The sequence below is a fragment of the Rhinopithecus roxellana genome, chromosome 2 (genome assembly GCF_007565055.1).
Source record: "Rhinopithecus roxellana isolate Shanxi Qingling chromosome 2, ASM756505v1, whole genome shotgun sequence".
Taxonomy (NCBI): domain Eukaryota; kingdom Metazoa; phylum Chordata; class Mammalia; order Primates; family Cercopithecidae; genus Rhinopithecus; species Rhinopithecus roxellana.
The window spans coordinates 129,631,847-129,646,613 of record NC_044550.1 but is presented as its reverse complement, the minus strand read 5'-3'; the positions used below and the strand labels follow the sequence as shown (position 1 = coordinate 129,646,613).

Here is a 14,767-nt window from a genome sequence, read left to right as displayed (position 1 = left end):
CCTTTATGGCTACTTGAAATCTACCTCTTTAATGTGACACCCACAGAGATGGGCCATGTGGGACTTGGGTTCATCGAGGCTGCCTTATCGAAGGTTCTAAATTCTGGAGAATGATGGAGAGTCACTTTGGTCCTTAGCTCTATAATTTGAGAGGATGATAATACTACTATTATTCATTTGAACTTAAGAATCTTGTCAAAGCAGGAAAAACAACTATTGGTTTTTCTTGGGATGACTGAATGACCTTTTTCTCTTCAGTTGCTGATTTTGTAGGGTTAGATCCCAGAATTGCTGCATGGCTTATAGATCCTAGTGATGCCGTACCCTCTTTTGAAGATTTAGTAGAAAAATACTGTGAAAAATCCATTACGGTTAAAGTGAACAGCACATATGGAAATTCCTCAAGAAATATTGTGGTGAGTTGTTTAAGATAAGGTTTTCTCGACCTTAATACATCCTTTTTTTTCTGGAAGTTTTTCTATTTTTTTGATAGCCTAATAGTAAAAAGAATGTTGTCAACATTCATTTTCACTTATTCAGCACAAATAGTCCTGACCTTGGCGTTTCTGGTGGAGAATGTTGAATAAGGATGGGTGATGGCTGTTCTTCCATGGCACCTGTTCCTAGGAAATCTGTCCATAGTGTGACTCTTCCAGACAACTCTCTGGTGTCAGTGTCCCCTGCTCCATGAACAGAAAGTCACTCGTTGATAAATCCTTAGTGCTGGTGATGTGGCCACAGTGCCAGAGGTCCTGGGATGGCCACTTTTTTTTTTTTTTTTTTTTTGAAACGGAGTCTCGCTCTGTCGTCCAGGCTGGAGTGCAGTGGCTGGATCTCAGCTCACTGCAAGCTCCGCCTCCCGGGTTTACGCCATTCTCCTGCCTCAGCCTCCCGAGTAGCTGGGACTACAGGCGCCCGCCACCTCGCCCGGCTCGTTTTTTGTATTTTTTTAGTAGAGACGGGGTTTCACCGTGTTCGCCAGGATGGTCTCGATCTCCTGACCTCGTGATCCGCCCGTCTCGGGGGATGGCCACTTTTCAGTCTATGTGGAGAGGATGGTCAGAAATGCCCTGGGTCTCAGGCTGGGCGCAGCGGCTCATGCCTGTAATTACAGCACTTCGGGAGGCCGAGGTGGGCAGATCACTTGAGGACAGGAGTTCAAGACCAACCTAGCTAACCTGGTGAAACCCTGTCTCTACTGAAAATATAAAAATTAGCCAAGCATGGTGGCGGGTGTCTGTAGTTCCAGCTACTCGGGAGTCTGAGGCAGGAGAATTGCTTGAACCCGGGAGGCAGAGGTTGCAGTAAGTTGAGATCGTGCCCTGAACTCCAGCCTGAGTGACAGAGTGAGACTCTGTCTCAAAAAAAAAAAAAAAAAAAAAAAAAAAGAACTGTCTTGGGTCTTTCTCCAGGCCCTCCCCTGCTAGAGATTCCCCCTCATTATCAGGAAGCACCATCTGGAGAAACAAAGGCACTCACAGCTTCTAGGACTGTGCCTGGAACCCAGAGAGAGACTTCTCAGCAGGCCCCAGAGGAGAGGTATCTAGTGGTGGCAGTGTGGTCACAGTTGGGGCCACTCTGTTCAGGCTTTCTAGTTAGCTGTCAGTGAACAGTTACGTGGTAAAATCACTGCTGGAAGAACACACAGGCTACTGAGGTAGCTCAAGCAATCGGAGCAAAGCAAGAGGTGATGTGAGCGTGTACCATGTGCTGGGCACTAAGCTGGGGGTAAGAGGTGATGTGAGCGCGTGCCATGTGCTGGGCAGTAAGCTGGGGGTAAGAGGTGATGTGAGCCTGTGCCATGTGCTGGGCACTGAGCTGGGGGTAAGAGGTGATGTGAGCCCGGGCCAGGCACCAGGCACTGAGCTGGGGATATTTGCTTCATGTACTTCATCCTCACAGATCATCTATGATGTGAAGATTTGTACCAATAGGGGTTTGGGGTTATAAGTTGCACTCTCCCTTAATATAAAAAGAGATTTATCAGAAGGATATGGGGTAGCCAACAGAGTCAGAGGAAATGTAGTACCAGGCCTTGGGAAGAACAGGAGCCAGGTGGCCCTGGGTCCCAGGGAGCTGGAACCGGTAGGCATGGTGGCAGCACTGAACCATGACCTTTTCTCTTGTCCAAAAGTCAAAGTTTGAGCACTTGGAGAGTGTTTTCTTTCCCTCCTTGTACCATGTGTCTACACCCCACCAAGGAGGCCAGGCATCTTGATTAGTATTCCTACCCAGAATCCATGCTGTCAGGCAGGGAGACTTCTCAAACAGAAGCTGAGATATTAGAAAGAGGAGTTGTCGGCCGGGTGCGGTGGCTCAAGCCTGTAATCCCAGCACTTTGGGAGGCCGAGACGGGCGGATCACGAGGTCAGGAGATCGAGACCATCCTGGCTAACACGGTGAAACCCCATCTCTACTAAAAATAAAAAAACTAGCCAGGCGAGGTGGCGGCGCCTGTAGTCCCAGCTACTCAGGAGGCTGAGGCAGGAGAATGGCGTGAACCCGGGAGGCGGAGCTTGCAGTGAGCTGAGATCTGGCCACTGCACTCCAGCCTGGGTGACAGAGCGAGACTCCGTCTCAAAAAAAAAAAAAAAAAAAAGAAAGAGGAGTTGTCCATCTCGGAGCAATCAGCCCCAGTTTACAGATGAGAAAACTGAGGTGTAGAAAGGTTAACGTACATGTACCTTGCCCAGGGTCAAATTGAGGCCAGGGTTCAACTCATCCACACTCCAGGCAGAAAAGAGACAGCTTCAGATGCAGTTCTGTTTATGTCTCATCAGCCAGATACGTGTCTGTAGTTGAGCCATGCAGTGCATGGATGAGGATGGGAGATGGAAGTCCAGCCATTAATCTACATGATCACAGATTACACCCTTCTCTCCAAAGAGGTGGCATGAATTGTTCAGAAAAATGGAAGAGAGTTCCAGGTAGAGGGAGCAGCAGGGATATAGTAAGACTCTCAGAGAACATGGTGCCTTTGTGGAGGACAGCAAGACCCACCTGGGGAGAAGCAGGCATGGCTGTGGGGAGCCAGAGAAAATGTAGGGGCTCCTCATGCAGCTGCGCCATACCAGGGAGCCGGGCCTGTCCTGGGGCTATTCAGACTAGGAGTCACATGGTCAGCTTTGGGGTGCGGAAGGCTCCTGCAGGCAGCCAGGTAGATTCTCCCAAGTGGCAGTTAAGAACTTGACATGGAGGGACTCTTCCATAGGATGTTCTCCCGACATTCACAGGAGAGCCACAACCAAGATGACTAGAAAACAATGCCAGGTGGTGTGCGGCTAGCCACTCGTCCCATGGGATGTTCACTCTAATCTCAGGCCTTTAGCAGAAAACTGAGTCTGAGTGGGCTGGAGTTGGGGGATTTGTTTGACAGAATGGGGTGTTGAAGAAGAGGTCCTGGTGCTCCATGTTAGGGGAAGGATAATTAGACTCTGTATTGAGGGGCGCATCTCATCCTATCTCCCTCTTTGTCAGCCGAACACAGACCCTTGTTTGTCATCTCCCAGGGCCTCTGTGTGCATCTCCTGGGGTGAGAATGGAGGGGTAAGTGAGGAGTGTGGCAGCAGCTGTGCGTGGGTACAAAGTGGTAAGGCTGAGAGAATGGAGCTGTGGACTCCAGAGAGGCCAGGTCTGCATTCTCCTCTCCCTACTACCATTTAATCATTGCACCTGAGACATTAGGCTTCTTTGTGATTCTGTTTCTCAATCTGTAAAATAAGGAAATACCCTAGGTTGGGAGGAAGTGTCCAACTATGGATAGCTTGCACTTGCACAGTAGAAGCACTTTCTACAGACAGGAACTTGTCCAGTTGAGGCGTTTGGTGATACTACCACATACATGACATCTGCCATTGAAAACCTCATGAGCTTTTACTAGGAAACAGTTTTCGAGTCATGTCAGTTCCAGACTGTGATGAGTACTGCCACCAAGTTTATCTGATTTTTAAAAATACTTTTGCTCTTTTAAAGAATCAGAATGTACGTGACAACCTGAAGATACTCTACAGACTTACAATGGACCTTTGCTCTAAACTGAAGGCAAGGCATTTTATTATAATTTCTGGCTGACAGAGGCTCACAAGAGATGTCTTTTCATTTGCACCCGCACTCCCAGGGAGCAACCCTGCACTGTGTTTGAATGTGAAGAAAACGAAACATTGAGTTCTAAGAACAAATTAACCTGTGCATTACTCAGAAAAGGGTAGTCTGGAATGATAAGACCTGAAGTTTTAAAAATGCTTTCTCTAGGTTGAAAACAATTGTAATATTTTTTAGAGCCTCCTCTTTCAGTGGGAAGTTTCCAGTGCCATAGTTAACGTAAAAGCTGAGCATTGATTTTGATTAATAGTGGGATGGACGTAGTTTCACTCAACGAGAGTCTTCCTGGGAAGCAGACAGCCACTGCAATGAACAACCAAGAAGTGCTGAGTGGAGGAACTGTGTCCAGAGGCCAGGGAGGGCAAAGGGAACCAGCCAGAAGGAGAAGCCTCCAGGGACAGGCAGTAGCTCAGCCCGTTTCCCTCCCTTCTGTCCTCAGTGCCCAATCTGAAGGCAGAGGAGTGGCCCGGGTGATGTGACCTAGAGGGGCCTGCCCCGCCTTATGGGCAAGGGCAGGGCAGAGAATGGGTCTGGAGGGGCAGGAGGGAACATGAGGGCAAGAGTTGGAGGATGGAGCCTGGGACTCTCTCATGGCAGCAGGAAAAATAAAAATGATGAGACTCATGAAGAGCACAGGAAGGCCCAGATAAATAGAGATTCCGTGCTCTCAGGGGAGGTGGCCTGGAATAAAGATTCTAATGTTCCCCAAATTAATCCATAGTGGCAGTGAAAAGTCAATGAGAATTATTGGCAAATTTTGGGAATTCAGTAAGCCTATTCTGAAATTAAAATGGTACTCTAAAAGTCCACAAATGCTTAAATCAATCTTAAAAATGAAAAAGAGTAAAGAAAATTGAGGATGGGGCTTGGCCTATCAGATATTTCTTTTTATTTCTTTTTTGCCACTTCCAATGTTTGACTTGAACCTATCTATATTTCTAAATATCTCTACCAGATCTTGGTAGTAAAATAGCCTACTTAAGGGAAATAGGTTTATTGGGAAGAGCAAGCAAGAGGGGTAGAAGTTGGGTAGGAGACCAGCCATGCTCATGATAGGGGTCTCCTTTATTCTAGCTCAACAAAATTAAGTAGGCTTTTTGGTCAGGCGCAGTGGCTCTTGCCTGTAATCCCAGAACTTTGGGAGGCCGAGATGGGCAGATCACTTGAGGTCAGGAGTTCACAACCAGCCTGGCCTACATGACGAAACTCTGTCTCTGCCAAAAATGTTTAAAAATTAGCCTGGCATGGTGGGGTGTGCCTGTAGTCCCAGCTACTCAGGAGGCTGAGACAGGAGAATCGCTTGAACCCGGGAGGTGGAGGTTGCAGTGAGCCGAGATCGCACCACTGCACTCTAGCCTGGGCGACAGAGCAAGACGCTGTCTCAAAAAAAAAAAAAAAAAAAAAAATAGACTTTTCAATAAAATGTAGATACAATAATATTTAAATTGACATCGATATTATTTCTTCCTACTAAACAGGAGTATGGTTTATGGCAGCTGTTTTGTACTTTGGAGCTTCCTTTGATACCAATTTTGGCAGGTAAGTTACCATAAAGATGAAGTACAGCCATTTTTCTAGAGGGTTCTTCACATTGTTTGGGATGAATATTTCTCTGTACCTTATTTAGGAGTAGATAGTGTATCTCATGGGCACCAGAGAGGTAGCAAGCCTATTATTTTCCCTTTCTGTTTGTAGTGAGGGGTTGGACTGCATTCCCCCTTGGTGTGGAAAGACTAGAGGTTCTGACATTTTGGTCATATGGGATCCCTACTGTACTGCCTGGCCCAGGAGGAGTAGGCTTCTCTAGATGTTTTATGTGTTAGTGGTTGTCTCTCATTCTGGTTTGCTGTCCTTATAACCTTGAGAACCTTCCTGCAAGAACCGATGCAGGGCTCCCTTCTGCTTTTGCCTTTGACGCAGGTCCTGATGGGCACCACGTCAGCCAGGGGGCATTCACAGTGTGGGGAGGGCCAGGCTGGCCATTGCGGTCCCCTCGCCCACTCACACCTCAAAGGCCAGCTCTGTCAATGCGCCCATTTGCCTGTATGACACAGGGATCCTGACAGATTCTGTGCAGAGGTTGGCATGCAGCAGGTGCTGAGTAAATGGCAGTTGCAGTCATTATTGTCCTCATCAGGGAGTCAAGCATTTTAGCGTTTAGTAAAAAGGATACATTAATGCAAATATGATCTGGTTTGGGTTTTGAATCACAGTGATGGAAAGCCACGCCATTCAGGTGAACAAAGAGGAGATGGAGAAGATGTCAGCACTTCTTGGGGTAAGTTATTATTCCAGACGGTGTGTACTGGCCATCTCTTCCCTACGTGAGATAGTTGTTCCCAGTGGCAGGTCTAGAGTAGATTCTCCTTGTCTTCTCTTCCTGGTTTGATGTTGACAGTTCTTCTCCCTCTTTCTGACTCCTGCAGGAGAGAACCAAGCACTGAAAAGACCTAAACAGCATCTAGTGCATGTGTGTCCGGGGAGTTCTTTAATGGCTCCTCAGGATCCTTCTCAAAAGTTAAGTTTTTCTTACAGGGACATTGTCCCCTGTAGTTTGGTGAAGGAATTCTTGGGTTTCTTGAAAAATAAAAATACAGAGATGTGTAAAGATGCATGAAAAAATACATAAAAATGCTCTACTTCAGTTTTCTTAAGAAAACACATGTAGATAGAGAGTGGGAAAATAGACACAGAGACTGGGGAGGGTGAGCAGTGGGGAGGGCGAAGATGAAGAGAAGCGGGCTAAAGGGTACAAACATACAGTAAAATAAAAGAAAGAAATTCAGTGTTTGATAGCAGCATAGGATAACTGTACTTACCACAAAGGTATTGAAGTCGAATGATGGGCGCTTTGAATACCCTGACTTGACCACCACACATTATATACACGTAACACATTTTCTCATATACCACATACATCTGCACAAATTTTTTTAAAAGTCTGAATAAACCACATGCCAGGAGCATCTTTAGAATAAAATGTTTAAGGAAACCCCAATATAACCATCACCTGGCTCAAAGCATTGAATTTCCAGAGCCCTGTGTGCTCTCCCTATGGGAACCCCTTTCCTGCTGCCAAAAGTAACTGTAACCCTGACTTTTGTAGCCTTTTCATTGTTGCTCTTCTTTCTAGCTTTCCCACTTCAAAGCCTAAACAATGTCGTTTAGCTTTGCTTTTGAACTGGAAGTAAACCGTGATTTACATGTAGCCTTTCACCCAGCCTTCTACATCTCAGCTCCACCTGTGTTTCTGTGTGTCACGCAGTGCTGTGGAATTTTCTGTTGTGGACTGTGCTGCCCTTGGTGTCTCTGTCCCACTGCCAATAGGCGTGTGGTTGTTTCCAAGTGGCTGTCATTACAAACCACGCTGTACCTCTGAGTGCATTCCCTGTGCCCGTGGGCACAGCTTTCTGGGGGCTATGAGGTGACGAGTGTGCTGGGACACAGGGAATCTGTTGCTTAGTTTTATTCAATAATGCCCAATGGCTTCCCAGAGTCTCACCCATGAGAATGTATACGGGATCCCATTCTTGCACATCCTCACTTCCCCTGGCTACATTTACATTGTGGCCATTTTGGTGAGGCTATAATGATACCTCGTTATGAGTTTTGTTTCTATTTTCCTGATTACTACTGTCAACCAAGAAGAGGTGAAAGACCAGACTGCAAAGCAGTTAGACAAGGTATTATTGGGGTCTTAGAAATTGCAATTCAGGAGACACAGGTTCAGCTAAAGGCCAATGTGCGTTCTCAAGAGAGGAAGGGGAGTCGAGATTTTTCAGAGGAAGCTAAGGGTGAATACACAGTTGTTGTGAAAGAGTGATCATTGGTGGAGGTGGCTGGCTCAGTGCATGAGTCCGTTGAGCTCATTGGTTGTCACTCTTCAGGAGTTGCAGCACTGGCAAAATCCAGCTGTTTCCCAGGATGTTGTGGTCATTGCAGTTTGGCCCAGTTCAGAGGTTCAAGGCAAGTCCTTGTTTTTTGTTTTGTTTTGTTTTGCAGGGTTGCAGGTCATATAGGTAGTCCTTAGAATGGCCTCCTGACTTCATTTTAGAGGCTTGGACCAGAATGATACCATTTTGCATGTTGCATGTCACATTCCCCACTTTTGCTCAAAATCTGACATGTGGAAGCATCACTGATCAGTTATTGGTTGGTCAGCCACAGATTTGTTATCTCTTTTCCCCAGAACTAGAACTGCCTGTTTAGAGTGTCTTATCTCACAGAGGGGGGTTGTTGAAAGTCAGTGTGCAATATGGCTTCAGAGATGAGTGAACTTTGAGTAACAAGAGAGCTGTTTTAATAAGGAGGCCTGCATTATTATATGGTGATTAGATGTATATCAGGAGAGCCACACATTTTATTAACATGACTAAATGTCATTCCTCAGTCTTCTTTTCTGAAATAGATAATGAGATTTCAGGGCCGGGCGCGGTGGCTCAAGCCTGTAATCCCAGCACTTTGGGAGGCCGAGGCGGGCGGATCACAAGGTCAGGAGATCGAGACCATCCTGGCTAACATGGTGAAACCCCGTCTCTACTAAAAAATACAAAAAACTAGCCGGGCGAGGTGGCGGCGCCTGTAGTCCCAGCTACTCGGGAGGCTGAGGCAGGAGAATGGCGTGAACCCGGGAGGCGGAGCTTGCAGTGAGCTGAGATCTGGCCAGTGCACTCCAGCTTGGGTGACAGAGCGAGAGGCAGGAGAATGGCGTGAACCCGGGAGGCGGAGCTTGCAGTGAGCTGAGATCTGGCCAGTGCACTCCAGCTTGGGTGACAGAGCGAGACTCCGTCTCAAAAAAAAAAAAAAAAAAGATAATGAGATTTCAGGAACCACATAGAAGACAATTGTATTTCTTTTGGTAAGAAGCTTTCTTAGCCAGATAAGAAAATTCCAGAGACAGAGTTCCTGCCTGCTCTTGGAGTGGGAAGAAGAAAAGATTAGAAGGATCTAGATTCTAAGACGTATTCCTGGAGCCTTTCAGTTCTCAAAAGCATTCAGTGTGCCAAATCACTATATTTGGGGGATCATCTTCTGCACCTCAACATTCCCTTTTCTGAAGCTCCCATGGAGGCTTCACATAGTAACAGCTGCGTTGATGGATGTGTAGAGAAAAATTGATTTACCTGAGGGGCAAAAGGTCCTATTAAACCACTCTCCCATTTCTGGGAATTGGTCAGTTCAATTAAATAGTTGTGTCTTATTTCAGAGGACAGCATTGCGGACAGCCTCACAAATGGAAGAAAAACAAAGGTTAATGTTGGGAACATTCTTTGAAAAGGTTTTCTTGGAGGCCAGGTGCAGTGGCTCCCGCCTGTAATCCCAGCACTTTGGGAGGCCGAGGTGGGTGGATTATCTGAAGTCAGGAGTTTGAGACCAGCCTGACCAGCATGGTAAAACCCCATCTCTACTAAAAATACAAAATTAGCCGGGCGTGGTGGCGCATGCCTGTAATCCTAGCTACTCAGGAGGCTGAGGCAGGAGAATCGCTTGAACCCAGGAGGCAGAGGTTGCGGTGAGCCGAGATCGTGCCATTGCACTCCAGCCTGGGCAACAAGAGCAAAACTCCATCTCAAAAAAAAAAGAAAAGAAAAAGTTTTGGAGTCCAGAGGACAGTCATTTGAGGTGCCTGTATGTCAGACTTGAACCTGCTCATGACTCTTGGGGATCCATGAGAAAAATAGAAGAACCCCGCCAAAGTCAAGAATCACACACCTATTAAACCAGTTTTTAAATTAGTGGTTCTTCTCCTGAATTAAAGGACTTACATCTCCATGAGACCAGAGTAGAGTGTCTTCTTTTTTTTTTATAAGTTCTGCAGGGAATCCAAAGCAGGCAGTTTGAATGTACAAAGGATGTTAATGTTGTTCAGGCCAGATTTTTGTTGTTTAATTTCATCAAGAGAATTTCTGAGGCTAGCCATGACACTATTATGTGTCCTTTTAAATTTATTTATATTATTTTATTTTATGTATTTATTTATTTTTTGAGACAGAGTGTCACTCTTATCTCCCAGGCTGAAGTACAGTGGCGCAATCTTGGCTCACTGTAACCTCCACCCCCCAGGTTCAAGCAATTCTCCTGCCTCAGCCTCCCAAGTAGCTGGGATTACAGGCATGCGCCACCATGCTCAGCTAATTTTGTATTTTTAGTAGAATCAGGGTTTCACCATGTTGGTTGGGCCGGTCTCGAACTGCTGACCTTAAGTGATCCACCCACCTTAGCCTCCCAAAGTGTTGGGATTACAGGCGTGAGCCACCCTGCATGGCCTTTTTTTTTTTTTTTTTTTTAATTTTTGAGACAGAGTCTCACTCTGTCCGCCCAGGCTGGAGTGCAGTGGCATGATCCTAGCTCACTGCAACCTCCACCTCCCAATCGAAAGCAATTCTCCTGCCTCAGCCTCCCAAATAGCTGGTATTACAGTTGCCCACCACCATGCCCATTAATTTTGTCTTTTTAGTAGAGATAGGGTTTCACCATGTTGGCCAGGCTGGTCTTGAACTCCTAACCTCAAGTGATTCACCCACCTCGGCCTCCCAAAGTGCTGGGTTTATAGGTGCAAGCCACCGCACCCGGCCTAATTTTTGTTTTTAAAAACGGGGCCTTGCTCTGTCAACCAGGCTGGCGTGCAGTGCTGCAATCATAGCTCACTGCAGCCTCAGACTCCTGGGCTCAAGCCATCCTCTTGCCTCAATCTCCCGAGTAGCTGGGATTACAGGTACATGCCACCATGCCTGGCTAATTTTTTTTTTTTTTTTTAAGATGAGTATGTTGCCCATCCTGGTCTTGATCACCTGAGCTCAAGTGATCCTCCCGCCCCTCGGCCTCCTAAAGTGCTGGGATTACAAGTGTGACCCACGACACCCAGCCTATTATGTGTCTTTCTTAAAAAAATTGATCCTCCTATAAGTACAAATAAAGCAACTGTTTAGAATGAGAGATATCAAAAATATTTTATGGGAGTTTTTCTAATTTAAAGATCCACTGTTTGGCTACTGATGGTTAGAATTTCCAGTGGTATACTTATTCCAGTAGCTACCCAATCCAATAAGCTGCCTCTTCATGGAAAACCCAGGAGGTAATTTTCCAGGTTTAGAATAAGTTTTTACCATATAAGCAAGAGAGTACAGAGCGTGACAATGGATGGGAGGGGTCGGGGTAAAAGATGCTTCTGGGTTTTTTTTTTTTTTTTCTAGTTTAGAGAGTCTTTGAGCTAACTGGGCATTGTTATCTCTTAGGAACATTAGTTTAGTTCCCTGGATTCTTTTAGATGCCTCAAGATACCAAAGTAAAGTGGCTGTTCCACTCAGGCTGTGTAATCTTTTGTTTTAGCCCTTCTAATTGTCTGCGGAGGAAAACAAATTTTGGGAGATCAAAGATGCCCAGATTGGCCATTGTAATTCCAAATCACTTTCAGTGATGTTGGTTCAATTATAAATTGGTTCAATTTATAAGATAAAGGACCATAATTTTTGTACAGAAAATCAGCAGAAATTCCAAAAGGGGGTGACTCAGCACCTGTACTTTCAGAAGCAGAAGTCACCATGAGTGCTCACCAAAAAGGGAAGAGTCCCTCTGTCAACAGCCAGCAGCAAAGGACAGACACCCAGTAAAGGTCTGAACCTCAACTGAGGCGGGGTGTTCAGGGAAACCAGAGGATTCTCCACCAGGGTCCCGGGCCTTCAGGGAGGTGATAGGATACAAGGGGTTCCTGCAAGTATCATGCTCAAATCTGTGGCAGTGCCAGAATGCAGAGGAGAGTTGCTTTGTGTCCTACTTCTGACACCATTTAATGTCAACCAAGAAAAGGCAAAAAACCAGCCTAAGAAGCAGTAAAACAAGGCATTTATTGGGGTCTTAGGAATTGCAATTTAGGGGACACATTCAGCTAAAGGCCAAATTGTGTTCCAAAGAGAGGAAGGGGAGTTGAGATTTTTCAGAGGAAGCTAAGGGTGAATACACAGTTGTTGTGAAAGAATGATCATTGGTGGAGGTGGCTGGCTCAGTGCATGAGTCCATTGAGCTCATTGGTTGTCACTCTTCAGGAGTTGCAGCACTGGCAAGATCCAGCTGTTTCCCAGGATGTTGTGGTCATTGCAGTTTGGCCCAGTTCAGAGGTTCAATGCAAGTCCCTGTCTTTTTGGTTTTGTTTTTCAGCGTTTTGGGTCATGCAGGTAGTCCTTAGAATGGCTCCCTGACTCTACTCTAGAGCTCTGGACCAGAGTGGTGTCATTTTGTATGTCACATTTCACACTAGTGGGGTTGATTAGCTTTTCATAGCATCATTAGCTTTTAGGAATTTCTTTTTGTAAAGGATCTGCTCAAGTCTTTTACCCATTTTTATATTTTTTCTTACTGATGTATAGGGTATCCTGATATATTCTGGATACAAGCCTGTTTCCTATACTTTCTACCTCTGTCTTGTTCTATATGATGTTGGATCCCTTTTCTAGTCTTAATATTGCTGAAGAATTGATTCTTCCCTTCCCATTATTTTTGCTTCTTTAAGTTTGTTTTCTTATCTTTGGGGAAGGATGCTTCTATGAGCCTAGGTATTTCACCATGAGGCAAAATACGTTTATTTTTATTTTTATTTTTTTGTAGAGATGAAGTTTCACTATGTTGCCCAGGCTGGTCTCAAACTCCTGGGCTCAAGTGATCCTCCTGCCTCAGCCGCCCAAAGGGCTGGTATTACAGGTGTGAGCCACCATGCCCATCTCACTCTTGAGAATTGTTTGATGAACAAAAAATAATCTTAAATTGTGAAAGCTATGGATGAGATTAATTGTGTGTATCATATTTTCAGGCTCGTCTCAAGGAATTGGAGCAAGAAGCTCATTTTGTTGCAGGAGAACGGTTTCTTATAATGAGCAATAACCAGCTTCGAGAGGTAAAGCTGAATTTTGGCTCTTTCATAAAATGTATTTCTTATTCAGGAGTTAAAGGGAGATTTATTTTGAATTTATAAATATTTTATTGCAACTATCCGAAAAGTAAGGTTTTCATGGTCTCTCACAAGTAATGAACACACTGAGATTCTTTACTTCAAAGCCTTTGAATCAAAGAGAAGTACTAAGTGAGAATGTAAGCATGTTGTAATGTCTGTTTGGGTGTGCATTCTCTGGCTGGCGGCACGAGCTCTGCTATAGTAATGTTCTGTTTCTTTCAAATGTGAGATTCCCTCACCATGTGTAAATTGCTTTGTTGAAGATCCTCTTTGGCAAGTTAAAGCTGCACCTGCTGAGTCAAAGGAACAGTCTCCCCAGAACGGGGCTGCAGAAATACCCGTCCACATCAGAAGCAGTGGTAAGGTTTCAGAGTTATCCTTTTCTTTTCAGAATGACAGCATGTCTGCACCACCTGTGTGCTGACCTTTAGACCCACCCGAGACTCTCAGGCCGTCCCCTCATGCTGGCAGCAGTTTCTGCAGAAGAGGGGCTCCCCACACCGAGGTTGCTTTTCTCGCTACGGACCAAGGAGAGAGAGTCAGACAGTGCACTTTTGCAGAAGCAGTTAATTGGCTTGACTTTCTGAAAAGCCTACTTTGGTGGAGTTTTGTTCTTAAAACCAACTTCTTGACAATCCAGTCAAAACCTCTTTGCTTCGTGTCCCCAAGTGGAACTAGAAACAGGTCATCAGTCTTCTCCTTTCCCCAGATTTATTTTAGAGAATTTTACCTACCCCTGTCTTGAGAGGAATCAATTTTTTGAAGACAAGGAGTAGTGAGATTGTGTTGTGTTGGAGTGGGAGAGTATACATCGATATTCAGAAGCCAGTGAGTACTTTTACTGAAAAGACCCAGAGTGGAGGTCAGTAAATAAGTGAATTAATGTTATTGTGAATATTGGTTATTGTGAGAACCAGCTTTTGAGGCTCCAGTTTGTGCTTTCTGTGCTCTGTCCAGCATTTGACTTTGTAGCAAAGGAAGGTTTCCTTCTGAGATGTCTCCTCTGGTCCTATTCCCTCTCCAGTACCACATACCTCTGGTCTTCACCCTGTGAGGGTGTCTTAGAGTACAGGCCCTCATGGAGCCTGAGCTCGCTGACTGTACCTGCACTTGGCCTTTGCTGGTTTAATGGGCAGTTACTGGGTGAATAATGGACTCCTGCAGAGGATGCTCCACTGGAGGGACTCGGAACTGCCCCTTTCCAAATCTTCTTCTTCTTCAAGCCTTCCCCACCTTAGTGAAGGGCCCATCTTCCTTCCAGGTCCTTGGGAGCCAGTGCAGAGTAGTGAGTAAGAACAGGGGCAGTGGGGTGAGCCATCACTGGCCATCATGGTTTGGACAACATGAAAACATTACTTGTGCCTCAGTTTCCTGATCTATAAAAGAAAGATAATAATAGTACTTTCCCTACTACAATCTTGTGAGAATTCAGTGCACGTGCATGTGTGTCCATGTGTCTGCATGAAACAGCACTTAGGACTCTGCCTGACATAAAAGCTCTCAAAAGACCAGTTAGCATTGGCCATTCCAAGAAAAATCCTGTGAATCATCCTTGACTTTCCTTCCACCTCCCCCACAGCGAGTGTCACAGTCTCTACCCACAAAATAGGTCCTAAGCATGCCTCCTTTTCCCCATTCCCCGTCTCCACCATAGACCTTTCTCACTTAGATCCCTCCAACCACTCTTGCCCCTGCTGCTCATCCCTCACACCCAGGCAGAGT

General features: G+C 45.6%; 1 protein-coding gene across 1 annotated transcript in view; it reads left to right on the top strand.

Moving 5' to 3' along the window:
* Positions 1 to 14,767, top strand: part of POLN (DNA polymerase nu) — a 167,305-nt gene that overhangs the window by 66,121 nt on the left and 86,417 nt on the right. Inside the window, exons 9-14 of the mRNA XM_030920310.1 lie at positions 259 to 416; positions 3,973 to 4,041; positions 5,580 to 5,640; positions 6,315 to 6,379; positions 12,905 to 12,988; positions 13,309 to 13,404. Coding sequence (XP_030776170.1) covers positions 259 to 416; positions 3,973 to 4,041; positions 5,580 to 5,640; positions 6,315 to 6,379; positions 12,905 to 12,988; positions 13,309 to 13,404 — 533 coding nt within the window. The remainder of the gene's footprint in view (positions 1 to 258; positions 417 to 3,972; positions 4,042 to 5,579; positions 5,641 to 6,314; positions 6,380 to 12,904; positions 12,989 to 13,308; positions 13,405 to 14,767) is intronic.